The sequence below is a fragment of the Musca vetustissima genome, unplaced genomic scaffold, assembly GCF_032173495.1.
Source record: "Musca vetustissima isolate MV318-11 ecotype Yass unplaced genomic scaffold, APGP_CSIRO_Mvet_v1 utg900, whole genome shotgun sequence".
Classification (NCBI taxonomy): domain Eukaryota; kingdom Metazoa; phylum Arthropoda; class Insecta; order Diptera; family Muscidae; genus Musca; species Musca vetustissima.
In genome coordinates this window covers 440,510-467,235 of record NW_026885828.1, presented here as the reverse complement: position 1 = coordinate 467,235, position 26,726 = coordinate 440,510, and the positions used below count along the sequence as shown (strand labels likewise).

Sequence of the window (26,726 nt, the reverse complement as noted above, 5' to 3'; positions counted from 1 at the left end):
AATCACATGTAACAACAGTAATTGACCGTTATCGTATGTAACGTTATCTTTACGTGTCGCAAAAAATCACAATTATTGGTAATGTATCTCAAGTGAATTACAATACATTCACACTAACTGAGGGACGTAATGGATTGCGAAATACATCTGTGTTAGTTTGAAATGAAAATTCGGCTGTGAAAGATCGTAAGCGCATCGAAGAAAAGTCAATCTATTTTGTTTTCCAAATTACTTTAACTTTAATCAATTATTTGTAAATTTCTATGCCGTTTTGAAAAAAGAAAAGTATCGGGCCTTGTGTGTGAAAGTTTAGCGTCGGGAGTGTTTTGCGATTATAAAGAAAATCTAGAATACATTTTTGCAAGTCCATGGACATTCCAGTGCCGGTGTCTTGAAGAAAGTTCGCGAGTGCATCAACGAAATCTATTTAATCCAAATCCTATTAAATTTAATAAATATTTTATGAATTTCTATGTCGTGTTAAATTTCGCGTCGGGCGTGTTTTGTGATTGGAGTGAACTAATAGAAAACACTTTAGCAAACCAAACAACCCAAACCAGCGTCGGTGAGTTTTACAAGTTTTTTTTTTTTTTGACATACAAATGAAACTTTGTTCTTATTAAATTAAATACAAATCCTTATGGTTTTTTGTGACTGTGAATCAAAATCATTTGTATTTCACCCAAAATCCAGGATTTGATCTCACAAAGTGTTGGGGCAGAACAATTGTCTCTAATAAGAAGAAGTATCGCCATATTGAAACAATTGCGTTTTCGCGCGCTTTTTTAAGAGTTCAAGCTTTCTGTTGTTTAAGCCATTACGATTTGCAAAGAAATGTGTTATGACCACAAGGGTTTGGCCAAGGAAGCGGTTCAGTATAGATTTCGCTGTTCTAATTAGAATTATAGACTGCAGAATGGACTGTGCACCGTGACCAATTGGAAATCTTCGAATCAACATTTCTGTCAAGTTTGTGATATATTGTCAAGCTATAAACAAATTGTAGGTCTGGCGTATCCTTGGGTGAAGTCAACAGTCCTACAGGGCATGCATTACAATCTACTTTTTTTAATATGACATTCCCAAATGTATTTTCTATTCAGAAGGATACAGGGTAAATTCCAACGCTGGCATGTACCAGTATCTTGAGAGATTTAATGCGAGTACCTGTCTATTAGCCTACCTCACATTGGCTGAGCCACAGGCGAAAATGCGCCCTCCAGCACACCAGCACCGAAGTGCTATCCCACCCTAAAGCTCCCCAGGGGGCCACATCAACTATACCAGTTGCATGGCAGTGGCATGTACCAGTAGTAACCCTATCACTAGTTAAAAAAACTACCTTGAGTAATCATCAATAATTTTGAGATCTATATCTATGTAAATTCTCATCAAGCCAACTTCATTTATTAGTCTGATATGTTTTTAGTGGTTTTCATAACTAGACATAATTCAAGTTTCTACTCTTCCTCACACACTCTGCAGCCAGTGCTTTCTACGCTCTCAATCTTGTGTAAATGTGCCTGAAGGCTGAGATTTCATATAAGAATACATGTCGTCAGTCTGCTAATTTCCTTTTTTGAAGCTTAAGGATTTGTGTTATTTCCAGTCCCCTCGTTATTTCAAAAATGTTCGTAGGTCCATAACCTCAGTTCTAGATGTGTTGCACAAAAAAGGTTTGGGGAAATATTTTATATTCAAAAGCTTGACGTATACAGTTGACCAGTGAAACATCTCCATTGCGGGTTTGGTTGGTGCCTTTACATCGATGTTAGTTATAAGGCATTTGTGAAAAAAATGTCACTTCCATGTATTTTTGTATATTAACATCTATAGCCATCTCCTAAAACATCACAAGATGTACTAGTTACATTTCTCAATAAAATTCAGATTTCATAGATAAGATATTTAAAAATCAAGTGATATTATCCACCCATAATTTATGTCTGCAATGATAAAGTATTTTGAATAAAAATAATAAAAAAAACATTTTAGAAACTTCCCTACTCTATATTGGCATAATCGATAAGGTTTAGCTCAGGGGATGTATTGATGTTGCCACCAACATTGCATTTGACTTCTCTAGAAAATTAACCCTACGTACGTTTATCGAACTCTGTGTATGGGCCAATCATGGATAGCATTTTTATTTAGATTTTTTCGTTATTTATTTATAACTACAAACTTTTTTTATTATAATAAATACATAAATATATACAATACAATTTGGCAACAATTCATACAAATTTCACAAATATAAAATTTAATACTTTATAATAAATGCCATATTTTTATTTTTTGAGACAAATTTCGCATTCTATAAAATTTATTTGTTAAATATTGGATTTTAACTTAACAGGTACCTTTATATGATGTTGTATTGGGGAACTGGTGTAAAATCAAAATACTTGGACCAAATATAAATTCAATAGAGGATAGTATACTAAATAAATGTGCTTATATTAAATAATATATTCTATAATATGTTTTACCAAAGTAGGTTAAAGTTAGTTATGTTGAAGCCGTATTAATAAAAGCCAACATGGTTAGTATAATATCAACGATCAACTCACTAATGGTTGTCATGTTATGGAAGTGGTATTATTCGACGCCAAGTTTTCATATTTTAACTATAAATTTGATCTAAACTAATTTGGAAAAAAATATTTTTTTTTTTTTTTTTTTGTAAAAAATCGAACATTTTTATAGATGTATACGTAAATGATTTAGAATTCGTTTTTTGTAATGAGATGCTTGTGCATATGAGTGGTTTTAAAATATATATACAACACAACTGTAATGACAATGAAGTTATAAAAAATAAACGTTTGACAATTTGTTTATAATTTGCAGTTGTAATATAGCATTAACTGCACCTGGCACCTTATGGAAGATGTATGTCTTTCATCAGTTTTATAATATGGTTTAAATATACGGCGAATTAGACATTTGTCTGGGGGGTTAAACGTATACTTGTGTTGCTTATCTATCGGGAAACAATTCTTCATAACTTGGCGGTAAGTCCTTTGATGGATCATGATGATTTTGTCCCGGTATATCTCGGTTGTGATTTGCAATTGTGGTTTCAATGTCATATGTGGGCGCTGTTGGCAATTCAATTACAGGAACATCCTACAAAATGTAAAAAATAGTGTGCTATACATCCAGTCTCCGGTCTCTTTCTATCGACACTTACCCTAATTTCATTGCGTTGTTGATGCTGGGACCAATGCTGACGCTGTGAATGACGTCGTCCGGATACCGAACCAGTAGAGTCGTGCGAACGTTGATGCACCGTTATGCAATTCCAATATTTCCAACAAATCCACACACAACAACCCACACCCACCATGGTAAAGATTAACGATGTTATTGCCGACAAAGCCACACTTGTTGTATCCACTTCTCGCACCGGAACTAATTCTGGGGAGCAGGATACCTCATCACATTTGCAATTTGTTATATTGTCACGAACAAAGTGGTGTGATATGCACGAATATTTATCTGTGGGTTCACATAAAAAATCTCCAGAATTCTTACATTCCGAATGTGCAGTCAGCACCATGCTTAATTCCAATGGCTCCGTAATCATACGACTCTTGTCGATGTGTATGAAAATGCTGACATCGCGATCTCTTTGATCTATTACCCGATTCGAAGTCCCATCAATATTGCAAATGGGGTCACTGGGCGAACGATTGCCACTGCGAAATTGTATGTAATCTAAACAGTTGTTTGTCTCCGGATGGTGACGAAACTTCAGGTGTGTTATCACAGTGTAAATCCCACGGGGATTGCGATAGGCGTCCTCGCTGCTCAATACTTTGAATTCGCAATCGTAGTTAATTTTGTTTGAAGAGTAGAAACCAGGGAGTGTGGTATTCCAACGCTGAGATATGATAGCAGCCGAATCCCGTTCCTCCATTAAAGTCATAGTAGGTTCCTTGAATTTGTGCTTTAGCTGAACCAGCAAACGATTTGCACATAAATTATCTTGCAGGCGTACTGAGAGAAGAAAGTGTCGGACATTAAAGACAACTCCCAAATTGCTCAATATGATGTGACAACATCTAAGTTCGGTGACAACAAACCACCACCATCATCATCATCATCGTCAAACGTATTCATATTCTTGCAATGAAATTGCATACTTACTGTGTCGGTATCCCTGGATCAGTATAACAAATGTACTGAATACAAATACCCATAACTGGCAGGTGGTACTTTTGTAGCGAATCATTCTATAGGACTAGCCATTTACCACAAACAGATTACAATGTTTACAAAGAATTCATTCAGGTGAAAATCACAAAGGTTTCTAAAACAACAAATTAGGGATGACAAATCGCGATATCTGTAGGCCATTGTTATCGATAACTGTTGTAGGTTTGGTGGTTAGTGTAACGTTGTTATTAGTAGGGGTGGTATCGTAACTGGAGGGTGTACATAAAATCATATTACAAACTTCTTCCATGTCTTTGAGATTAACTCCTGAACCCAAGAATGTATGAAATGCGTGGTTTGATCCATTTGATAAGGTATCATGAGTAAGAATGGTATTGACAATCACATTTTCATTACATCAATAATGATTTATATAAGGACGTTTGTCTGAAAACATGTAAAGATATACCGCTTATTTGCTGAGACAGACATTAATCAAACATCATTTTTGAGTAATGATGCAGAATTTTTCGCTATACCAGACTTCGTGTTGTGTAAAAAATTCAGATGAAAAAAAATTCACACACTCATTCAGAAGCTGTAGAAATTCCTCTGCTTCTTGTAAGGTGTGAGTCAATTAAAAACATAAAACGCATTTTCTGCAAAATCCTTTTCACCAATATGTTTAAAAAAAAAATTATTAAAACCTCAAAAAAAACCTCAAAAAATTCCTTCAGAAAATATATTTTTTGCCCAAGTCATCAGCATTAGCAACTTACATAGCTCGTTTCCACCACAGAGCGCTTTACGATCCTTTGATCATTGTGGAAAATCAGTAGGGTTACTTACAAAATTTTTTAATTAATTGAACCATTTTTGGTTTTTTTTTTTACCAAATTTAATTAGAAAATCGTGATGTGCCCATCTTTTTTTAATATGATTTTTTTTATCTTTTTATTGATTCTTTTTTGCATCTAAAAATATATACTTTTTAGTAAATTACAAACAAGCGGAAAAAGTTTATTAAGTAAATTTTAAAGACCCTGTTATTTTATAGAAATCTCTGTGTTCTGCTGTGGATCCAAGAGCACACAAAAGCACCTCATTACACTGAGCGGAGCCAAAATGATAATTACCCCAACGTTTTAGTATTTCCCTAGCATCGAATGTTTTCGTAGTAGTATTCGGTACTTCCCTTTCGAGATAGCGGTTATTCATTATGGTCATGTGCAACTTTACACATCCTCGATCGAAATCGTCAATACCCAACCGCGATTTATTGAAACGTTCAAAACAGAGATTTGCAAACGTTTGTAACTCTGCTGACTCCACATTGGCATATAAAACACGTACTGAGCTGGGATCATCATTCATTATTTCCAGGCCACTACATTTTACGTTAAATGGAGTCTGGAGTCCGGTAAGGAATTCACTGGGGAAACCAATATGAATAAGTACGCGGCTATTTTCACATTGACAAGTCAGCTACTTACCGGCAACTTTCTAAAATTTCAACGGCCTTTTTCCTTTCGGTGTCATCGAGTAATACGCAAATGCCCAAAGTCAAATGCAATTTATGATCAAACTGGAACAATTCCTCAACTACACCAGGAATTTCGGCTTCAAGAATTTGAGCTTTGAGTTTCTTGAAGTTTTCTCGTATCTCATCGGAAGTCATGGTAACGCCATAAAAGTGTGTGGCTTTCATGCGCTTGCGCAAAGATGCAACTAGCAGTTGGATTTTACGTCTGGTCGTAGCTACGCTATTACGTGTCCGGCCCGTAATAATGACTTTGGCTTCGGAAGTCTTATTTGTTGGTGTTTTCTGTGGAATGTTTATGGAGCATTGGGTTTCACCTTCAATGCGACGTTTAGTGGATCCCTTGAACCCAATAATACCACCATAAAATGAACTGTAATAATAACATAGAGAATTACACAAAGATTTTGTGTGTTCTTAAAGTGGACACTTGCCTGGCGACATGCATAGCCAATTTGAACTGACCGTTCGCAGTTTCTTCAATGTCACAAGCATCTTGACCATCTAAATCGTCATTGTAGTCATCCCCATAGAGATCTGTGTATCAAATGGAACTGTTTTTAATATATTCTCGCAAAGTGTATGTGATTGAGTGAATACCATCTTCCATGTATGGCTTGGCGGTTTCTCCCTTTTGCTGTGCTGCTATGGCTCCTTGTTGACTATTTTGAAAATCTTCGTGAATAAGATTGACTCTATAGCAGCGATTGTTGCCCATACGCAACAGGGGTGGTGCCAAGACTTCACGGCTCATTTTGCAGTGTATGGACAAACTAGGTTTGGATTATACTTTAATAGACGAATGCAATTCCACAAGTTTGAACAAAAAATCTATAATATGTATTTGTTTTTTTTTTTAATATCTATCAGCTGTTCGGTTAAACTTCCACAGATGATTTATCTCTGAAGGGGTGTTGCCGTAGTTTGTTTTTTTCTGCCTACAACATATGTGGAACAAAGGTGGGACTGTGACTATCAACATGGTGAGCAATATAACTTCAGTTATTATGTATTTTTTTGGTATTAAGATCGACTTCGATCCACGTTGTAATCGTTTAACTATTGGGACATGACAAACGTGATATATCCTCAGCTGTAACTGTGCGTCCATCTAGTTTCCATCTGCATGTTCCATATGATAAGAAACTCAAAATGTAGAGATGTGGCAACATCATTCCTCTCTACAGCAAAGCGCACGTGGGGTTTAATTGTAAACAATTGCATTTATTAGGAAAAAGTGAAACAAATACATTAAAGCAACCATGACTCCAGTGGCCGGAGCAAAGGAAGAAGTTGTCCACAAATCGTGGAAGAAAATAAATGAAGAAAGAAAAGCACTAAAGAAGCAACGTAAACAGGAGAAGCTACTAAAACAACTGGCGAAAACCCAAAAGTCAGAGGAAACTTCCAAAAACATTGACAGTGCCCAGAAGTCCGAACAGAAGGAACATAAAGAAAACCCATCCACAGTATCCATTGCAGTGCCCGGTTCTATATTGGAAAATGCTCAATCGGCGGAACTAAGAAGTTACGTGGCTGGGCAAATTGCTAGGGCGGCTTGTATATTTCGTGTCAGTGAAGTTATTGTATTCGATGATATCGGCCTGGCAACGGCAAGGGAGACAAAGCGAAACTTCGAGGCCGACGACAGCGATGATGCTGAAGGCACCTCACGCACTGTACGCAGTAGTGTCCTACAGTTGGCAAGGATTCTACAATATTTGGAATGCCCACAATACTTGCGAAAATTCTTCTTCCCTCTGCATAAAGATTTAAAGTATTCTGGCCTGCTAAATCCCCTTGACGCCCCTCATCATTTGCGACAACAGAACATTTTCCGTTACCGCGAAGGTATAGTCACGGAAAAGTTGGCCAAGGAAGGTCATTGTTATGTTAATGTGGGATTGCTGAATGACGTTCTTGTCAACAAGGCCTTAACGGCGGGTCTACGAGTTACCGTGAAGTTGGAAAAACCTCAAGGTAGGTTTTGGAAATGAAATGCATGTTTATGCAAATTAAATATTTTGTAATATTTTTAGAAAATGTGCGCAAACAACGCGGCACAATCGTTAGTCCGGATGAGCCGAGGCGTGAAACTGGTGTTTACTGGGGCTACACAGTTCGTATAGCGCATTCCATATCGGAGATATTTACTAAATCCCCTTATCCGGGTGGTTATGATTTGACAGTGGGTACCTCAGATCGTGGTACCAGTGTGCACGAGGTTCCATCCAAGTCATTTAACTATAACCATTTGTTGTTGGTTTTCGGTGGTCTTCAGGGTCTTGAGGCAGCCGTCGCCAACGAGGATAAACTACAAATAGACGATCCAAAATTATTGTTCGACCATTACATTAATGTTCTACCCAAACAAGGTTCACGTACAATTCGTACTGAGGAAGCCATACTGATAGCAATGGCATCACTACAAGAGAAATTTAATCCCAAAGTAGAAGATATCGAAGAAGAATTGATAAAAGAAGCCCTACCACGTAGTGAAGACACTGGTGGTATTATACCTAAACCATCGCAAACAAAAATGGAGCGGAAACGCAAACGTTTGGAGGAAAATGAACAACAAATATTGGCAAACAATGAAGCAGATGTTCAAGAGGAAACAGTAAATGTGGAGGTAAAGAAGCCCAAGGAAAAGAAAGTGAAAAATAATCCATTCTCAAATAAAAAAGAATCAGCTGTGGTAGATTTCGTTGATAATGGAGTTGCTGCTGGTGCTGGGGACGATGATTTTGAAATTGTGCCATCGGGCAAAGTGGACAAGACAACATCAAATGCAGCCAATAATGTGGACGATTTGAGTCGATTTGATTAAGCAATAAATATTATAGTTAATAAATATATTTTTATGAAAAAAAATCAATGATTATGATGTTGTTTTTATTGGTTTCTGGAAGGATTAGTTTCAATTTAGTTTTCTTTAGGAAATCCATCTGGAAAATGAAAATTTGTAGTATATTTTCAAATATATTTCTGTAATGAGAATTATATTCGTAAGCACAAATTAAATTTGTCAATTTCATTTCATGTTTACTTCGAACCGTGGTAACTTTTTGTATTTTTTTTCGATGTTTTCATGTACAAGAGCCATTTCTTCAAGGTTTGTAGTGTTGGGGCATAATGTTAGACACTTTGATAGCATTCGATAGTTTTGTATTTTTATTTTTGTTATTCTACTCATCGGCAAAATAAATCGTATGCACCTTTCAATCTTCCCTTAAATATGAGTTTTAAAAGAAAGCCATGTCGTACAACACCCTTCTTCATCGATTAAGTTGCTGTTTTTACTTTCCAATTGTTACATACACAAGTCTCTGCATATGATAATTAAATTAACACTTGTCTATTACAAAAATACATAAAAACCATGCCTGGCCGGCTGGCGAAGTTATAAAATGCTTATGCTGCAATAAGTGTAACATCTAATTGAATTCAAAACCTTGACAAAGAAGTTCAATTATTTGCGTTGTGGCAAAAGCGCAAGAAAAAGGCCAATTGAACCAAATATCTTAAATATAAATAGGATGCAACGGATCATATTAATACTACTCTTGTGCATTACGTTCACTTCGTATTGCATTGCGAATGAAAATTCGGAAAACGATGTTAACACATCATCAACGAATTTATTGGATATAGAAAGTGGACGAAGGAAGAAAGGACATTATTTTATACGTAAGTATAAGTGACAAATACAACTAAAAAAACGCAAACGGAAAATGTTGATGTAACTCAGACACATCTTTTAAAATCGTGTATATTTTGAATCACTTACTTACTTGATTGCTATGTATGATTCGTGTTATGTAAATGTATTACTTTCTTACTTCTTAAATTGCAAACGAACTTTAAAAAAGCATGTAAATAAAAATATTATTATTTTGAATGTATTCTCAGTTTGCTGGTCACATTCCTCATGTCTGTTACTTAATATATTTCATTAAGCTTATTAAGTTTTGCATATAAAACTTCAATAAGATCGTCACGATTTGCTAACACTTTCACTTTCATCGCCAAGGTTATGGTAAATCATGGACTGCTTTCCTGTGTTAGAGGCTCCCAACATTACGACATTTACAATTATTAAATAACACATCAAATATACATACATACATAAATAATATTTACAGATCCGCTACATGGCTGGTATGCATTATCATGGATTTATTGGGTCAAAGTGAAATTGGTGGTCATTGCATTTTTCGCATATATAACATGGATTTATGTTATTCAATATGTCGGACGATTTTTCAAAGATTATAATAAATGTTCCAACTCGGGTTACAATTACTACAGTTATGGGTATGAATGAAACCTCTTTTGTATCTATCCTTCTTTAATAGACAAAAATATATTTTTCAAATAGCCATTACAGATCTTTGGAGGAAGCAGTGCCAATTGCACAAATTGAAAAGGCTCTGAACAGGACCCGAAGGCGACGACATTTACAAAGGGACAACAAACCTCTAATAAAACAAAATGAAACCATTTAAAAGATATACTTACTAGTTTATAGAAGGCCGAAGGCGATGATATTTACAAAGAGACAACAAACCTCTAGTAAAACAAAATGAAACCATTTAAAAGATATAGGTACTAGTTTATAGATTTATTTATTTATATTATTTATTTATTAATACAGCATCTCACCTATTCTGTCATATTCTTAGTTTTTTCACAATTTACCATTGCAGTGCTTTAAATATAGAAAAAAAAACATTCCCATTGACTCGAATTTTTATAAATAAAACTAAAATCGTCTAGTTTCACATAAATGTTCTTCGCTATCTCTCGAATATCAAGAGAACACTCGGATTTGTTGTCTAAATTTTCTTGGTCTTTTTCTTTTTGATATTGTTGATTTGTTCGGCCATCTGTTCGATTTCCTTCTGGTTGATGGGCTCTACTTTTCGTTGGTTGTTTTTGGCATTCGATTTTTGCTTTTGCGCCAAATCCTGAGCAATGCCATTGATTTTGGACCACACGAAGTTTAAGAAGGCCATTGCAATGTCTTGTTTGAAGAATGCAATTGCCACAAGGGCCACCAGAACTAACGCCGAAATGGAATTTTGATTCAGGTCTGATTCAAAAGATTTCACTTCGGGTTTGAAGTCCAACTCAATGTACACGGATGGGGTGTCGGCCACAAATTGTTCACTTCGCGTAGAATAGGTGTAGGTTTTGTCGGACAATGTGGAACGTAATTCCACAACGTATGTTTTGCCATCGAGTGGTATGCGGGGGAAGAATACCATTATACCGGGGTTATAACGTGATTTTGGATTCAACGGTGTGTCTAAACGTTGCGAATACACAGGCGAGTCATAAGCTCCCTTGCGATACATAACAACACGAAGTGTCTTATAGAAATCATTTGACGATGCTGTTACACGCGCCGTAACATCAACGAAGGTAATCGGAGACATAGCCAAGAAATTAACACCTTCGACGTCGTCAGTGCCAATCTTCACAGTACGAGTTTGGGGAATAGAACGATCCACATTGTTACCAGGGGTACCAGCATCTTTCAGACGAATTGTGTATTCACAGCCGGGATTGAGGCCACGAATGCGATATTTGCCATTCTTTTCGGTGGTGGCTTCTTCTTGGTGATGTGAACATGTCTCATCGGCGGTGGCTTCGATGTTTACCTCTGCAAATGGTTCGCCGTTGAGAGATGTTACAGCCCCAAACAAGGAGTAAGCCACGCGTTTACCACTGCGGGAATATAACAATTACAAAATGGACACTTGACAAAATGAAACCGATCAAGGCAAACTTACATCATTTCCACTTCCACAGTTTCACCATCCTTCAGATCGATCATTTTGGAATTTGGTTCAAATTTGAATTCCTTTAACATTGGCCGCAAAAAGTATTGGGATGGGGACAAGGAATGGAAGTTTATAGAGCCATCATCAGCGGTTATCAAATTTTTGCGATAACTCTCAGAACCACTGAGTGAAATCAAAACTCCGCTCAATCCCTTACCTGATCCATCCTTCACTTTCACAATAATTTCACACAGTTTGTGAACACTGAAAGAGCTTGTAGCAGGATTATAGTCGGAGAATACATATGACTCCTTTTCGCCCTTCAATTCGTATTTGATGCTATCACTGATAGGACCGAATTTGAAGTCACCACTCACGGAAGTCAAAGCGGTTTGTGGCTCCAATTCAGGGTTGTTGGGAAAACTCAATGTTATTTTGGCATCTCTAATGCCGGGAATTACTTTGCCGTTTAGTATTAGACCCTTGGAGGCAATGAAGTTGAAGGCAACATCCACGCAATCGTTTGTACCTACGATTTCTTTGGTCTGGGGTTCAAACAACAAAATGCCACTTTGGGGTGTGATACGTAACACTTCTTCGGGCTTGAGATGTGTATCGTAACGGAAGGCATATTTGCCATCGACTTTGTGAGCCTCAGCAACAGGCGTAACCACCAGTTTGCCTAGAGTAGCCGATTCCACAGACAATTTCAAATTATCTGCTGTGGATTCGGGCGATAGGACCCTTACACCTACTTTATGAGCCATGGCATTGATAATTGTGGGATTTGTGTTGGCTGTGTTGAACGTGGTAGGTAGTGTCTCCTCATCATACAAATGGCAACCTTCCAATTTAATGGAATATGAACCAAACTTAGGGACGCAGAATGTATTGACGCCAGAAAGTAATTTCAGATTATCTGCAGTTGTGGATGATTCGTGGGAGTATTTCATCTGGAAAAAATTGTATGTTATTTTTGACCATGAGGTGACCCGAGTGACAAACTTACAATGGCACGGTGACTGGAAATAATATTAACTTCATAGCCACGTTGTACAAATTCAGGGGCTGTTTCTTGGGCAGATGCGACATTAATCAAAACACGTGTAGAATCGAAACACAAGTTCGATTGGGGTACAGTAATTTCATATGGTCCAGGCAAGACATTGGTGAATGAATATTTGCCACCTAAGAGTAAAATAAAACATAATTAATATTGTATCTGGTGTACATTAGTTCCCAAGAAAATTACCCTGAGCTTTAGTTGTCTGTTTTTGTCCGGTAGTTTGTCCATTGGCATCGAGGGAATGTAGGGTTACTGCAGTTGAAAGGCAACCTTCTGCGGGAGCATCAGACAGGCATTTCAGTGTTCCTTGTAATGTGGCTCTAAGTTGTGAGAATGTGATATCCTTAATGGGTTCACTCTTAACTTCAATGGTTTGTTGAACCGGGAAGAATTGTACCCCATTCGAGCGGTCTGCCTCGGAAGTTTGAACTTCAATGGTAAATTTACCATTCGACAAGAAGGTACACCATGCGCCAGATTCGGCATTAGTATCGACTGATGTATGGACTGTTGTAGAGCCTTGATTTGTTATGACAACTCGGAAGGATTTCTTCGAAACCACCTTGCCGCACACTTCATATGCCGATGGCACAATTGGAGGTAATATAGCCGATGTCAATTGTAATTGTATGCGTTGTTCGTCAAATTGAAGTTTTTCAGCTTCTACTTGGATGGAATACAAGCCAGAAGAAGCCACATTTTCCAATGTAAATTGACCGTCCGATTTGGTTGTTGTTACCTTCTGGTCATTCAGTTTAATTGTAGCACCACTTACGGGAGAACCGCCGACGGAGTTGAGAACAGCGCCAGTTACACTAAATCCGCTGATCTAATATTTTGTACAGATGAACAGGGTTATCTGAGCATACATCGTCAATTACCCTATCGCATTGTGTTTTCCTTACCTTGAATTCCTGTTTCACCTCCAAAGTATCTTTGCTAACTTCGATTTCAATAAACTGGGGTTTAATATTCAACTTCAGATTTTGATTGACAACCGGCAAGAGAAGGTATTTACCAGGGCGAACATCTTTAAATATATAATTGCCAGCTGTATCGACCTGAGCGTAACAGGAAACTGCGGCAGCATACTCAGAATTAGTGTGAGAAGTGGCAGTTGTGGGCATGCCTTCCTTATTACATCTTGGTGCCGCAGTAGCCTTTATAAGAAGTTAATTGTTAATATATGAGATCTGGCACATGACTTTAACATTACTCGCCTGTTTGCTTTGGAATAGCGCTATACCAACACCAGATCCCAGCTCCCCAAATGTATTAAAGCGACCGGTAACGTCAAAACCCGAAACAACCAAGGAGTTCTCTGCCAACACTGTGTTACCACCTTCGACAACAACCGTGTGTTCACTCTTCTCGAAGTACCATTTGGGATGGGAAGCTTTCACGACATATTTGCCCGGAATTATCGGGGTGAATGAGAAGACACCCTTGGCATCAGTAACTGTGTGACGTGTATCTTTTCCATCTTCCGATTTCAATTCCACCTTGACATCTTTGGCGCCTGCCGAACCCAGAGCTACTTTGCCAGTTATGCCAAAGCCCTTGAAAACAAAATTAACATCTTTGCCCAAACTGCAAACATCAGTCTGACCATCAAAATTCAGTTTAACTTCTTCCGGCTCAAAACTCCAACCGGGTGGCGGTGAAATTTTCAGCAGATATTCTCCCTTGTCGTATATGGGCAGAAAGTAATAACCATTCGAGGGTGAACAATCGGTTTTATCTTTTAAAGCTCCGGTCTTTGTTAATCTGAAGAGAAATTGAATGTGAAATTTAGGTTAGTGTCACACCTCGCCGATTGCTGCTTAATTACTATATCCGAATCTTATCAATTCAATGTAAGGTATTGCAGTTGCCCTCATTTTCTTTTTTATCATGACTGGCTACTACTACTGACGTTGGCTAATCCACATCTTGGCATTTTGTAATACTTACAATTTGATTTCGACTTTGGAGAAGTCGATGTCCTTTTGACTTTTGATGAAGCCACCACATCCGATTACTTCATTTGGTTGAACAAAGTCAACCAAGATGAAAATTTTAATTAATAAAACCACAAAAATACTCCGGACGACCCTCATCTCTGCTGCCAGCTTAGCTAGTGAAAAAAATTAACCGGATAATGATACCAGATTGCTGCAGAACATATTACGGGAGCGAGAGAGCGATTGAACGAGAATGACCTGTCAAAAATTTTAATTTGGGTGTGGCCATACTTTAAAAAAAATAAGAACAAAACGGTTAATGGTTAACTGATATTTGGTGTAGCAATTTAAAAACTATATCACGTGATGTTGTTTTATATCAAAGGCGCAAACCCTCAATACGTAGATATAGAAAATTATATTTATATTTTTAATTTTATTCTCTGCATAATATTTCTAGTAAAAGTAATATGCATGGAGTTGTCTTTTGTCCGCAGTCGGCGTAAATTTGATAATGGACTATATCGGTCCATGTTTTGGAATATATAACGGTCCCTCCAAGTTGTCGGCATTTTGATTTGATTTTAAGCAAGTTGTTTAACGGATTTAGCTCTAATTTGGTATTTTGTGTTCATAATAGAAACCAAATCCGCCTACCAAAAATTAAGAATATAGGACTCGTTTAGGCATAGCCCCCATATAACGATATTGCCAATTTTCAATATTTAATTATGGGAATTTTGGTAGCTCCTGGCAAATGTACCCCAAATATTATTGTATTTTAGAGAGTTTCAACAAGTTTTAAACCGAAATGGTTGTAATTTTTTGCTACTTTAGATTATCATTTGGCACAAAATCTTTCTATCAAAAATTAATAATATCGGTCTACATATTGGGCTAGCCCAATATAATGGCACCCCCAAATATCCAGATCTTGAGGATTTTGTACAAGTCATTTGATCGAATTGGCTGTAATTTGGAATGTTGGATTGAAATTGTGTACCAAATCTTTCTTCCCACCAAAAATTTTCAATATTTGTCCAATTTACGAGTTAACCCGAATATATGATGGGTTTATTGATAGAATTTTTATCCTATATAACCACTTTTTATATTAAAATATTTATCTCATTTGTTTCGCGTGTTAAGGTTTTTCCATAAAACCGTATTTCACCATAGTGTGGGCGTATTCTGAACGTGAAATTGTCAGCTTATATCATACAAGCCTTGACGATTTATTCATTTCATACTGCCTTCATATTCAAAAATGCATCCCAATTTTCGGTACTTTCTACCACCGTTAATAAATATTGGTCCTCCCTTAGGGGACTTTTCCTCTTGCTTATCTTAAAGATTGAAAGTTGTGATTAGCCTGTTTAATAATTAAATCCCAGCCATTAAAAAAATTAGAAATTCCCAAAAAAAAAAACTTTGTAAAAGTTACAGCCAAAATAAAAAAATATATATACGGAATATTTTTTTATTAAGGGGACCCCCCATTCTCGGGGTCAAAATTTTTGTTGATATAATTCGAATCTACACTGATTAAAGAATGTCTCTACAAAATTTCAAGTGAAAATCTCATCAAGTGACGGCTGAAGGGCTTCTCAAACTTTAAACGCGTTTTTCTCAAAACATTTTTTTGCGAATGACGGGCACGATAACTCAAAAACTAATAATCCAATCGGTTCCAAATTTTGCAACGTTTCTCTGGGAGTATATAGCTCTCGTATGAACTAGGATAAAGCCAATCGGTGAAGATCTTCTTTATTTTTTAACTTGGTTTTTGGTAAAAAATCGGCGATTTTCCAAAAATATTTTTTCAAAGGTCCACCAGTTTGTTAATTTTAGAGCGAAGTCAATAATCCTAGTTCATACGAGAGCCAGACATGTACTCTTTCTAACACCGTTGGAATTTTCGGATTCCGATGATCCAGTGAGGAGTTATCATGCCCGCCATCAAAAATAAGGACTTTTCTTTAATTACAAAAAACAATAACAAAACAATAACAAAAATTTTTTGTAAATTATTTTTCTTCTCTTTTAAATCTTCAATTATTATGTGCAAAGTTACAAACCTTAACAAGCATTGGTATTGATTTACCAGCCCATTGAAAATCTTGAAAAATTAAAATCGAGAATGGGTGGGGTTCCCTTAAACATTTTATTAATATATATTATTCTGTATTTATGTTGCAAATAGAAACCACTAATAATAAAATTAGATAAATTAGTTCATGATAGAGGTATAAATAGAACATAAGGAACAATTTCTTGGATAAACCAAAAGTATGTTATTAAATTTAGGGCAAACATTTTCTTTTTCGAATAAATTCTATATTAACTAATAATAATTATTTAACGTTTAAATGTACGTTTGTTTTTGTTGTAGTAATTGTTGCGTTTGAAACGTCTGAGGAATAGTGGGGTTAGAGAGGATGGGGAGGCCGACGTGCGTGCATAGATAAATATTTTAAAATAACAAATCCTTTCACCTCAATCGTCAGTCCTATATTTGTACACCAACCTAAAACACACACATACTCACGTTTAGATATCCACTAAATGGAAATTAGTTTTCCTTTCCATGTCATTGTTATGATAATCATACATTTTTAATGTATAGTAAGGTACAGGTCTGTATGTATGTGTGTACAAATAAAGCATTGTTAAAATGGGAGCACGGATATTAACAATAAAGTTGTGTTTGAATGTCCACTTGTGTGTTTTTTGGTTATCGAATGATGTCAAAACAACTAAAAAAGGAAAAACCATCCACCATCGTCCGATGTACGATGGGTCATTAGAAGAGTTTGATGAAGAGTTGGGGGTCTTGAAGAATGAATCAAATGTATTTCCATTTCGGTAGTGTAATCTTAGATGATGACGCAGCAATCGTTGTCCAAATAGGTCCGGTAATCATTTATTGGTTGCGTTCGTGTCGTATTGTGGAAGCCAAATAACAGGCCAATACAATGCCCAATATTTGTATGAAGGCAATGCCAATGCCCACACCAATTAAAATAACCGCATTTTTGTCAATGCGCTGCTTCAGTTTGCCAACACAGCCCTCCTAAAAATAGAACAACAACGGGGCTCAGAATTAATTATAACGAAATGTAATAACAAATTGAAAGCAATAAATTAGGAATCACTGTTGTTGCTTGCGGTTTATTTGGCGTACCTGGAAATATTTGTCTTTGCCCAGTGCCGGTGATTCGGTGCAATGACCCACACTCTCTTCAATGAATTCGGGATGACAGCAACTAGCCGGTAGGGTTTTATTGGCGCTCATTGTACGCCAATCCGAGGGATAATCAACGCCACAGCACATCAATTTACGTTGGATATTGTCCCAGGCCATCATGTCGTCCTTGTTCGAACGTTTGATCGAATCTTGCAGTGAATTCTTGATGGCCATTTCCAAATCACTCTTGAAGACACTGGCCGCAATGCCGACTGCCAACTCGATTATGAAAATAATAGCCAAGAGCAGCGCAAACTATATAAGGAAAATGTTTTTGTTTTTTTTTTTTTAAATTTTTGGAAAATTGTTTTATTTTATTTTTTTGAATGATAATATTTACCGCCAGCAGTAGAGTTGGTGATTCCTTGATTGCTCCAAAACAACCCAACGAGGCAATGAGAAAAATAATGAGACCAGTCACTATCAAAACAATTGGTGGTGCCGTAACTTTGCCTTCAACAAAGTGGCTGAATTGATTGACGTCGGCCAGTACAACAGCGCCAGCAATTAATATACCTAGGCCAGATATCTGAAAGGGAATGGGTAGTTGAATTGGAATGAAAATTAAGAAATAGGTCCAAAATAAGTATATAATATAAAATCGCACTATACGTAAAAAGTAATCTCTTCAAAGATACAAATTGGTAGATGATATATATGTAATTATACTGTACACATATACTAATATACCCCTATTCAATCGAAATATAATTCCCAATTAATATATTCACCCCTAAGCTCTACGAAATAGACAAGATTTCTCTCATGTATTGTTAAACCGTTTGTTAGGTTAGATTACATTCTCAATCTCCTATAAACCATCGTTACAAAAACAACAACAATCGACTGTCTTCAAACGTAATTTCGTTTTGCTGTAGGCCAGTGTGGGTTTCACCTCACTCAAGGACAATTAATATCACATTAACACAATTTGTTTTATTATCACAGAACTACCTGATACATACTTGCAATTACGCATAATAATTTATAGTAATTGACTGCTGTTACTGTAAACATGAACAGAAGTTTCATTGCAACATTTTTAAAATAAACATTGCTTACATAACTTGTTGTTGGTACGATAGGCAATATGTTTATTAGATAGATAGCGGGACTAACTACTAATATTTATATGATATCAAAATTGTATCACCAAAATTCCACCTCAAAGCTATATATATATATATATGTATGTATAGTTTTAAATTTTTAAATATCTAAAATATTTTAAATAACTAAACCCGGTCGAAACAGAGGTCCTTTATATGTTGCACATTTTTTGATTCCCTATTTACTAGAAAATGTTCATATTACCGGTGATGGTGCACATAACGGACAAATATTTTTTTAGATTGGAATTTTTCTTAGTCTGAGGCATGGCTAATGAGGACTTACTATCAAAGTCCTCAATCAAAGCAGTGGCTGATAAAGTTATATTGCAATGGATATTGCTTGCGTGTTTCTGACTGATATTCCCCAAACATAGATCAAATTCGAAGATGAACTATTCCTTTGAAGAAATAGATCAATAAGTGGGATATTCTAACCAAACTTATCGTAAAGAAATTTCCAAACCTAGGTTAGGTCCCATTTTCTTCAAATTGTGCATACCTTGAAATGTATGCTAAGGATACATTACAAAGATGAACTATATATGTCTTCACTTTCTGTTATTACTTCCACAAATGGTGTGGATGGAAATCAAACTTAACATAAACGACAAAAGACAGGATACAAAAGTCGGAGTAAATATACACTATATAGTGATAAACTGGTAGTCCGACTACAAACTTCTCTTTGAAGTGAATGAAATTAATATGACAGACAACATTGCTTAGACGTTGATTATTCTATTTGTGTATATTCCAATAAGTAATCTATGTCCTCAAAGGATTAATTTTTAATTCTTTGGGACTTTCCCACATTTTGTTGGGCTGTTTCATTTCCCCCCCTCAATAACACCAATCAAATATTTTTTAAGTTTATATTACTTTGTCGTTCAGTTTTGCCATTATAGAAATACGGAATTTTGATTGGTAATTAGCAGAAAATAAAAATAATAGAATTAACAAAGCCACTACATCAATCAGATGCCATCGTTTTGACATGCTTGGGACCTCGGGGAGTAATAAAGTTGACATTATTTTATGTCGGCCATAACAAATCGTCGTTGCCTTTTTTTGCCATTCACAAATTATTTTCACCTTCATACCATTAACTTCATCATCGCCATTCTCGTCGCCGTGGATTCACGACATTCAAATGCTTTTAATGCCAGAAATTAAATGTCCTTTACCACATGGTTTGTCCTGCCACATTTCCAAGTTCCAAGCAGTTCGATGCAAATTTTTGTGTTCACGTATTTACTGAACATTTGCTGTTTCATATGCTGTTGTTGTTGTTGTAGATGTTATATTTATTTGTATATTATAATTATTATTCATTAGAATGCTACAACCTAGATTTATTGCCAGGATAAAGAAGAAACACAAAAAAGAAAAGTGTGGGATTGGACCACAACACAATCACCATTAAATATCTGATTAGAAGGCATGCCTCATGCGATTTTTGTTTTACACCAATGGCATTTTGGGTATGGCTTACGACATTCTGTTTTTCGGTTTTTATTTTTTGTATTGGAATTTCCATTTTAAAAATGTTGCTGGTAATGGTAGAATTGGCAGAAAAGAAACATTTTATTAATTCCATTTTTGATTAATTAAGAAACTTTATTACATGTTCGACATATATTAACAGAGATAGGTGTGTAAATCTATATGATGAATTAATTCATTAAATTGTAATACGAAAAATTAAAAAAAAAATTAATTACCATCATTGAGATATCTCCATGTTTCGTAATAAGTCTAGGAGGAAAAGCGAGGGAAAATGTTTGAAGGTTAACTGCCTATTTATTTAGTTCGGATTGGAAAATGCAGTTAATAAAAGTAAAATGTTACTTGCGGGTGATACAGGCGGACTCCATAACATGAGCAATTGTTATCCCGAAAAAAACTTAGACTTATGGAGAATTTTCGAAAACAACATTATCAATACACCAATGTTGTTTTCGAAAATTTCATATACAGTCGGACTTCCATAATTCGAACCACTATTATCCCGAAAAAACTATAGGGTTTCGAATTTTATAATTAATTAGTGCTTCTTAGTGCTACTTCCACTACATATGTTTCTATTGAAATAAAATTCCAACGTATGTCTTAATCGTAAGATCCCGGAGTCGAATTCGAAAATAGAATTGAAATAAAAAAAATTATCAGGGGATTAGAATACCAATTAAAATAAAAAAAATATTATGGCGGTAATCGAGTCTTCATATTATTATTATTATTATTATGAACGCATACTGATATATTCTGATAAAAAAGACTTTTCCAAAATAAACTTGACAAATTTAAATTTAGATTAAATTTGTCTGTATAAATAATCCTTCACAATAAAAACCAGTGAAATGTAGTTATGTTCGAGCGAACTAATGTTTTTATACCCTGCACCATGAGACGGATATTTACTATAACTAAACGAAGTAAAGACTTTTATGCTAAGACATGGAAAATTGTTGCCATGAAAAAAACCACACTACAGACACTCATTGGAAAATTGAAAAATGAGAATCCAAGGATCAAATTAAAGCTTTGGTTTAAAAAAAATCACAAAATTCCCAAAATACCGAATAATAGAACGTAACGTTGCAAGGGGAAACTAGGGTCAATATTTATATTGATTTTTGGTAGAGAGATATTCTAACCAATAGGAATCCAAAATATAAAATTACTGTCAATTTACAACCACACAATTTCACATTTTGGAGGTTCCGTTATATGGGGCCTACCATAAAATGAACGTACCAATAAGAACCTAAAAATGTACAGTAAATTCGATTAAAAATAACTTAATATCTTTAAAATACCAGAACGTGGACAAATATAACCTATTTTCAATACCAAACAGAAGGTAGTAATGAGTAGTATGTGCAAATGTCAAAGCTCTTCTATATTGCGAACTATATCGCGATTCCATTATACAGACGGACTTATTAAAATAGACATAACATTTTATTCCGATCAAGAATATATTTTATGGGGTTTTTGGTGAATCGGTGACAAATTTCAAACTATATTCCGTCTTATGTGGTCGGGTAAAGTTATTAAATTAAGTTCACAATTTAATTTTGGCTTCTGGGGTATTTGAAAATTAATATTTATAATTCAACTTACCGCAAATACGACATTAAATATAAATAGAGTATATTTTATCATATTCATGCCACACGAACGTATTTTGATTTTCATTTTAAAGCTGTTTGATTTACTATTTTATTTTAAACTCGAATTTTTTTTTTGATATACCAAGGATTTGGAAATAATTTCTTTCACTGTTCCTTTTAAAATTTTTTTAATACTTTTTTCGTTGTTGTTTTTTTTTTTATTTTCGTGTCGGTTTCAAGCAACTATCCAAAGCGGCGTTTCAATTCCAACTGACCAATGTTGAACATTTCGATTGACGACCAAAGTTGCGTTGGTGGTGGCCACCACAACTCCTTTTCTATGTAACTAGGCCGCGGCCGATCAATGTGAAACGCTAGCAGCGTTTCACACGAACACTGACGGCTTCTATGGAATTCTAAGGAACAAAAGGCAAATCAAAATATCCTTTGAATTGTGACAGCAGCAAACAGGGTTGAAACAAAGGCAAATCGAAAACGGGGCGATTTACGAAGGCAGTTGGTCATCAAGAAGGAAATAAATTAGATTAAAGAGTTGTTCAATTTGTGTTGATATATGTATGTGAACTTATTAAGAAGTTCGACTTTATATAATTTATGCAAATATAATTATATGGGACCTTTATCTTGTAACTGAGTCTGCACATAGTACGACAACCCTTATGGGGATTTTTCACAATTCGAATATATTCAGAAATTTCGTCCCTAAAAATTTGATTATGTTGTTATGTTGTCACCCTTCGAACTCATAAATATTTAGTGTGCAATGTAGGACTGCAGAGTTTGATTTGAATATTTAAAGGAAAGATTTCGTTGGAGGTCTCTTTTTGTTGTTTTTAGTAAACTTAATGGAAGCCTTTGTTATATAAATCTTCAGTAGACTCTACGAAGTCTTATACATAATTCGTAAAAATCTTGTATGAACATCGTGGAACTCTAATATAGACTTCATGAAAGTCATTTCTCGGAATTCTACCTAAGACTCAGTAGAAATATTTTAAAGTATTTTTGGAAGTATTCTTAAGTTCTGTGGAGTTCTCCTAAAAACTTCCTTGAAGTCCTAAGGACATAGGTGATGTATTCCAAAAACTTAGTGAACGTCTTTCAAAGGCTATATGTGGACGTCTTCCGTAGATTTCGTGAATGTATCTTCTTTAAATTCCGATGAAGTCGACGTAAATTTATTCATTGTGAACGTCTTCGAAAGGTCTGTTAATAAAACCGTTGAAACCTTTGTGGGTTAAAATTCACGGAAATCTTCTACAGAAGTAGTAACTTTTGCACTTTACTGAAGTTTTCCAAAACTTCGAAGAACTATATAAAATATCGTTTAGTTGGTGCCCATCAATTATCATCGCCTTTGGGCCACAATTTACCGCCTGTATGTGACAAGTGGTGTACGTATGTGCGAACGACCTATTTTAACAACATAACTATATTTTTTTTCAAAAGAAAGCCCCCTCACAAGTTTGGCTTTCATGTTTAGCTAATATGAGTGAAGTAAAAAAATAACAAAATATCCAATAATGCAACAACAACTTTTAATTCCAGTGCTTGGAAGAAGAGGAAGTTCTGCAATTTTCTTTTTTTGGTTCAATGAAATTTATTCCTATTTTTTAGGTTCCTTGGTATTTTGCTTTTCCGGCATTTCAGTTTGTACGAAAACACAAAACATCATTCAGCATTTCACACTACAGCGAATACTTTCGCGCACACACACACATGCACATTAATGTATATGTGTGTGTAGCTTTACCTGTAATTCCTTGAAGGGTCGCGACTTCCTTTTTTGGTAGCCATGGTTTTTTTAATGGTTAAAGTTCTCATTTCACATTTCTTATGACCTGACCAGAACCATTTCGGTCGCGTCATTTAAGCTTTGGGAAAGGGGTCAGCGAAGTAAATAAATTGCGGCTAAGTAAGTGCGTATGTGTCCAGTGTGTAATTATTGTTCGTTATAATGCCAATGACCTGGCTGAAGCCAACTACAGTTCTTGTTGTTGTTGTTTTTGTATTAATCAAAATGGACTCTTTTGTATTAAATGGAAATATTTCGAATCGTTTGTTAATTTCCAGTGTACTGGCTTGGTTGGAAATTCTATATTTTTTGGGGAATTTTCTTTGGGTCACCGGCTATTTAATATGAAGATGATTGTCCGATTAGCACAATGATGAAATCATAATCAAACAAACGTATGCATTATTAATGATGGTGTCAAATATGAACTTCGACAAACATTAGATTTCAATGTTGTACAGTTGTTGTATTTTTTTTTAATTAATGAACTTTGTATAATATGTGAATTCTAAAACAAAAATTATAATTAAATTTCGAACAAAACATATTCCACATTCATAATTGCAAGCCACTCATATGTTTTTGTTTATAACAATTAAAAATTATTGCAAAAAGGCACGTGCATCATAGTTCAGATTTAATGGGTGTACAGCTGTATTTGCAAAATTCGCTATGTACGTGCATTGAACACAGTTGTTTTTAAAAAGAAACCTTTAATTTTTATTATTTCCTGTTATGGATTTTTTCATTGTTGAAAATCTCTGCAATAACATAGCTTGCGTTTTTTGGTCAACACTTGAAATTCTTTCGTAACACCGCGGTACGTATTTGATTCGATTTTATCAAGCTATGTCCATTAATAAGTCTACTATTATAAAATATTTATTCTCGAACTCGTGGCGATGTTTTGGGTGCTGGCAGAAGCCGTACCTTAATTTTTCACGTGTGATAATAATAAATCTATTATTCGCCATAACCAGGAAATTAGACATTTTTAAAACCAACTTTACATTACGAATCATGATCACAAATCATGGGGGGTTTTTTCTCTCTCATTGGTAAATTGAGACTAATTTGAGTTGCGATATTTTTAATTTTGTAACAGGCGTACTTTTTCTTCACAAAAGTAACAAATTTAAATGAACGTACCACAACAAAAAGTCGATTCTTTATTATTCGTAAATACATTTATGCCTGAATTATGAGATATATTTTTTATGTAAATAACATGAGTAACTAATGGTCACTATTTCTCAATATTTATAATTTATTATCATTTGAAGTAAAATTGAAAGTACCTTTTCGTACTTTTTGTTCTTAGCTGCGGCAATATTTTGTAACCCTATTATCAATTTATCAATGAGAGAGAAAAAAAAATGATTCGTGGCCATGATGCGTAATGAAAAGTAGAGCTAAAATGATCTAAAACTCTAAGATTATACTTAGAAAATCTGTTTTTAGAGAAGAATATGTGACGGACCACTAAAAAAATTCGTTATAGACTTTATTGAGAATATATACTTATTTGATCGAAATAAATGTCGATATCGATTTAGCCATTTTCGTGCGACTAAGATGGATTAAGGATTTATCGAAACGTTGTTCCATATTTCGCATGCCCTCTACACAAAAGTTCCGACCCATTTAAAGGAGAATTTACAAATTCAAAACTTATATTAGTATCAGATTTAACAACAGTATTGAATTTAAAGATTGAAAAAATTTATTAGAGTCAGATTCTAGGCAAAATATACCCTATAAAACGTTTTGGGCAGAACCACGATGAACTTCGAATTATTTCAATACCAGGTTTATTTTATTAAATATAATTTTTCTATTTTTTATTTGTTTGTTTTCTTAGATATGGTAAAAATGGATGGAATAGAATTAAATTACAAGCGAACGCCCCGGCGATCGGCAAAGACGTTGGTACAAAGCGTTCTCGCCTTAAATTCGATAGTTTGTTCGATTCAGATCTCTAAGGTTGTTCGTTGCAATCTGTGGTTGGTTAAAAGCGTGTTCGCCTCTAATTTATATTAAATAACAATAATAAAAAATAATAATAAAACAAAATAGTATTTACAAAAAAGAAACAATGACTACATAAAGTATTTCGATAGAATGATAGCCAAGCTAAAGTAAATGTAGGCCGACGACGTTGTCCATCCGTCTATCATTGATGATCCACCATTTCGTGTACAGGGTAATTCACCAAAATTTTCCAAGCTGTAAAATAAATCGAATTTTGAAAATTGTCAGTCAATTTGGAATCATGATGTGTTGCACTCTGTTCGTATTTAGTTTTTATTGTTGTTGTTGTTGTTGCCGTTGGACACCAAGTATTTAATAGAAATATGGATAGGGTGGCTGATAATGATATGGCTGAGGATAATGATATGGATAGCCGACATGAGGATACGTTGCATATGAAGAGGAAAGCAAAGGATAGACAACAGAGTCCCTGGGCCTATCATGCGGTACATAAAATGTGGGCTGAAATGATGGATGCCGATGTGGTTGCTGTTGTTGGTGTTGTGAGGGCGAACATGGTAATGGTGATGTCTGTTGATAAGGGCTGAAAATAAACAAGTTGACCAACAGAAATAAAACAAAGTTTAAGATTAGTCGATGACACAAACAGAGATAGATTTTTTTTTTGGATTGGGTTTATGGGATCCTACAACAGACACTCCAGATGTTAATGACTCTGGTGCAATAGCCACAGGCAAGTGAGTTATGTTAACAACAGTACAACAATTACATTATCCATACAAATATATTGAAATAACAACAACAACACACCTTTCATGTTTATATCAGTTAATTAGTGTTCGTTCTTTTTATTCACAATGGACCCAAAATATCGGAACTGGACCTACCAGTAAGGTCCAGATATAAACAAAAAATAAAATACAATTTTTTTGTGACAAAAG

The 26,726-nt window shown here is 35.2% G+C and overlaps 5 protein-coding genes across 5 annotated transcripts; 1 reads left to right on the top strand and 4 right to left on the bottom strand.

Moving 5' to 3' along the window:
• Nucleotides 1-2,982: 2,982 nt before the first annotated feature.
• LOC133333089 (uncharacterized) lies at nt 2,983-4,128 on the bottom strand. The gene is made up of 3 exons (XM_061541420.1): nt 4,092-4,128; nt 3,197-4,005; nt 2,983-3,132 (listed from the first exon to the last, which is right to left on the bottom strand). Exons 1-3 carry the CDS (start codon nt 4,126-4,128, stop codon nt 2,983-2,985), a joined length of 996 nt encoding a protein of 331 aa, XP_061397404.1.
• Nucleotides 4,129-5,187: 1,059 nt separating this feature from the next.
• Nucleotides 5,188-6,463, bottom strand: LOC133333087 (activating signal cointegrator 1 complex subunit 1). The gene is made up of 4 exons (XM_061541419.1): nt 6,305-6,463; nt 6,139-6,241; nt 5,658-6,077; nt 5,188-5,596 (listed from the first exon to the last, which is right to left on the bottom strand). Exons 1-4 carry the CDS (start codon nt 6,456-6,458, stop codon nt 5,188-5,190), a joined length of 1,086 nt encoding a protein of 361 aa, XP_061397403.1. The 5' UTR covers nt 6,459-6,463.
• Nucleotides 6,464-6,966: 503 nt separating this feature from the next.
• On the top strand, nt 6,967-8,534 carry LOC133333086 (putative methyltransferase C9orf114). The gene is made up of 2 exons (XM_061541418.1): nt 6,967-7,684; nt 7,744-8,534. The coding sequence occupies exons 1-2, from the start codon at nt 6,967-6,969 to the stop codon at nt 8,532-8,534; spliced, it is 1,509 nt and encodes a 502-aa protein (XP_061397402.1).
• A 1,981-nt stretch (nt 8,535-10,515) lies between these two features.
• LOC133333118 (BOS complex subunit NOMO3) lies at nt 10,516-14,710 on the bottom strand. The gene is made up of 7 exons (XM_061541460.1): nt 14,513-14,710; nt 13,776-14,326; nt 13,465-13,688; nt 12,746-13,388; nt 12,503-12,681; nt 11,503-12,446; nt 10,516-11,437 (listed from the first exon to the last, which is right to left on the bottom strand). The coding sequence occupies exons 1-7, from the start codon at nt 14,656-14,658 to the stop codon at nt 10,543-10,545; spliced, it is 3,582 nt and encodes a 1,193-aa protein (XP_061397444.1). The 5' UTR covers nt 14,659-14,710; the 3' UTR covers nt 10,516-10,542.
• A 2,656-nt stretch (nt 14,711-17,366) lies between these two features.
• LOC133333108 (23 kDa integral membrane protein) lies at nt 17,367-22,083 on the bottom strand. The gene is made up of 4 exons (XM_061541452.1): nt 21,988-22,083; nt 18,090-18,278; nt 17,687-18,004; nt 17,367-17,575 (listed from the first exon to the last, which is right to left on the bottom strand). The coding sequence occupies exons 1-4, from the start codon at nt 22,060-22,062 to the stop codon at nt 17,426-17,428; spliced, it is 732 nt and encodes a 243-aa protein (XP_061397436.1). The 5' UTR covers nt 22,063-22,083; the 3' UTR covers nt 17,367-17,425.
• Nucleotides 22,084-26,726: the final 4,643 nt, after the last annotated feature.

Bases quoted from the DNA above. Each gene is read 5' to 3' on its own strand.
- LOC133333089 (XM_061541420.1), bottom strand. From the start codon at position 4,128: ATGAATACGTTTGACGATGATGATGATGATGGTGGTG. The intron at 4,006-4,091 runs GTTTGTTGTCAC...TTCTTCTCTCAG, and splicing joins TGATGATGATGATGGTGGTG to TACGCCTGCAAGATAATTTA. The intron at 3,133-3,196 runs GTAAGTGTCGAT...TACATTTTGTAG, and splicing joins AACAACGCAATGAAATTAGG to GATGTTCCTGTAATTGAATT.
- LOC133333087 (XM_061541419.1), bottom strand. From the start codon at position 6,458: ATGAGCCGTGAAGTCTTGGCACCACCCCTGTTGCGTATGGGCAACAAT. The intron at 6,078-6,138 runs GCAAGTGTCCAC...TTATTATTACAG, and splicing joins TTGGCTATGCATGTCGCCAG to TTCATTTTATGGTGGTATTA. The intron at 5,597-5,657 runs GTAAGTAGCTGA...TGGTTTCCCCAG, and splicing joins GAAATTTTAGAAAGTTGCCG to TGAATTCCTTACCGGACTCC.
- LOC133333086 (XM_061541418.1), top strand. From the start codon at position 6,967: ATGACTCCAGTGGCCGGAGCAAAGGAAGAAGTTGTCCACAAATCGTGG. The intron at 7,685-7,743 runs GTAGGTTTTGGA...TAATATTTTTAG, and splicing joins GAAGTTGGAAAAACCTCAAG to AAAATGTGCGCAAACAACGC.
- LOC133333118 (XM_061541460.1), bottom strand. From the start codon at position 14,658: ATGAGGGTCGTCCGGAGTATTTTTGTGGTTTTATTAATTAAAATTTTC. The intron at 13,689-13,775 runs GTAATGTTAAAG...GTAATAAGGAAG, and splicing joins ATTCCAAAGCAAACAGGCGA to GCATGCCCACAACTGCCACT. The intron at 11,438-11,502 runs GTAAGTTTGCCT...ATATTCCCGCAG, and splicing joins ACTGTGGAAGTGGAAATGAT to TGGTAAACGCGTGGCTTACT.
- LOC133333108 (XM_061541452.1), bottom strand. From the start codon at position 22,062: ATGAAAATCAAAATACGTTCGTGTGGCATGAATATGATAAAATATACT. The intron at 18,279-21,987 runs GTAAGTTGAATT...ATTCCCTTTCAG, and splicing joins TATTTAATGTCGTATTTGCG to ATATCTGGCCTAGGTATATT. The intron at 18,005-18,089 runs GTAAATATTATC...TTCCTTATATAG, and splicing joins CACCAACTCTACTGCTGGCG to TTTGCGCTGCTCTTGGCTAT.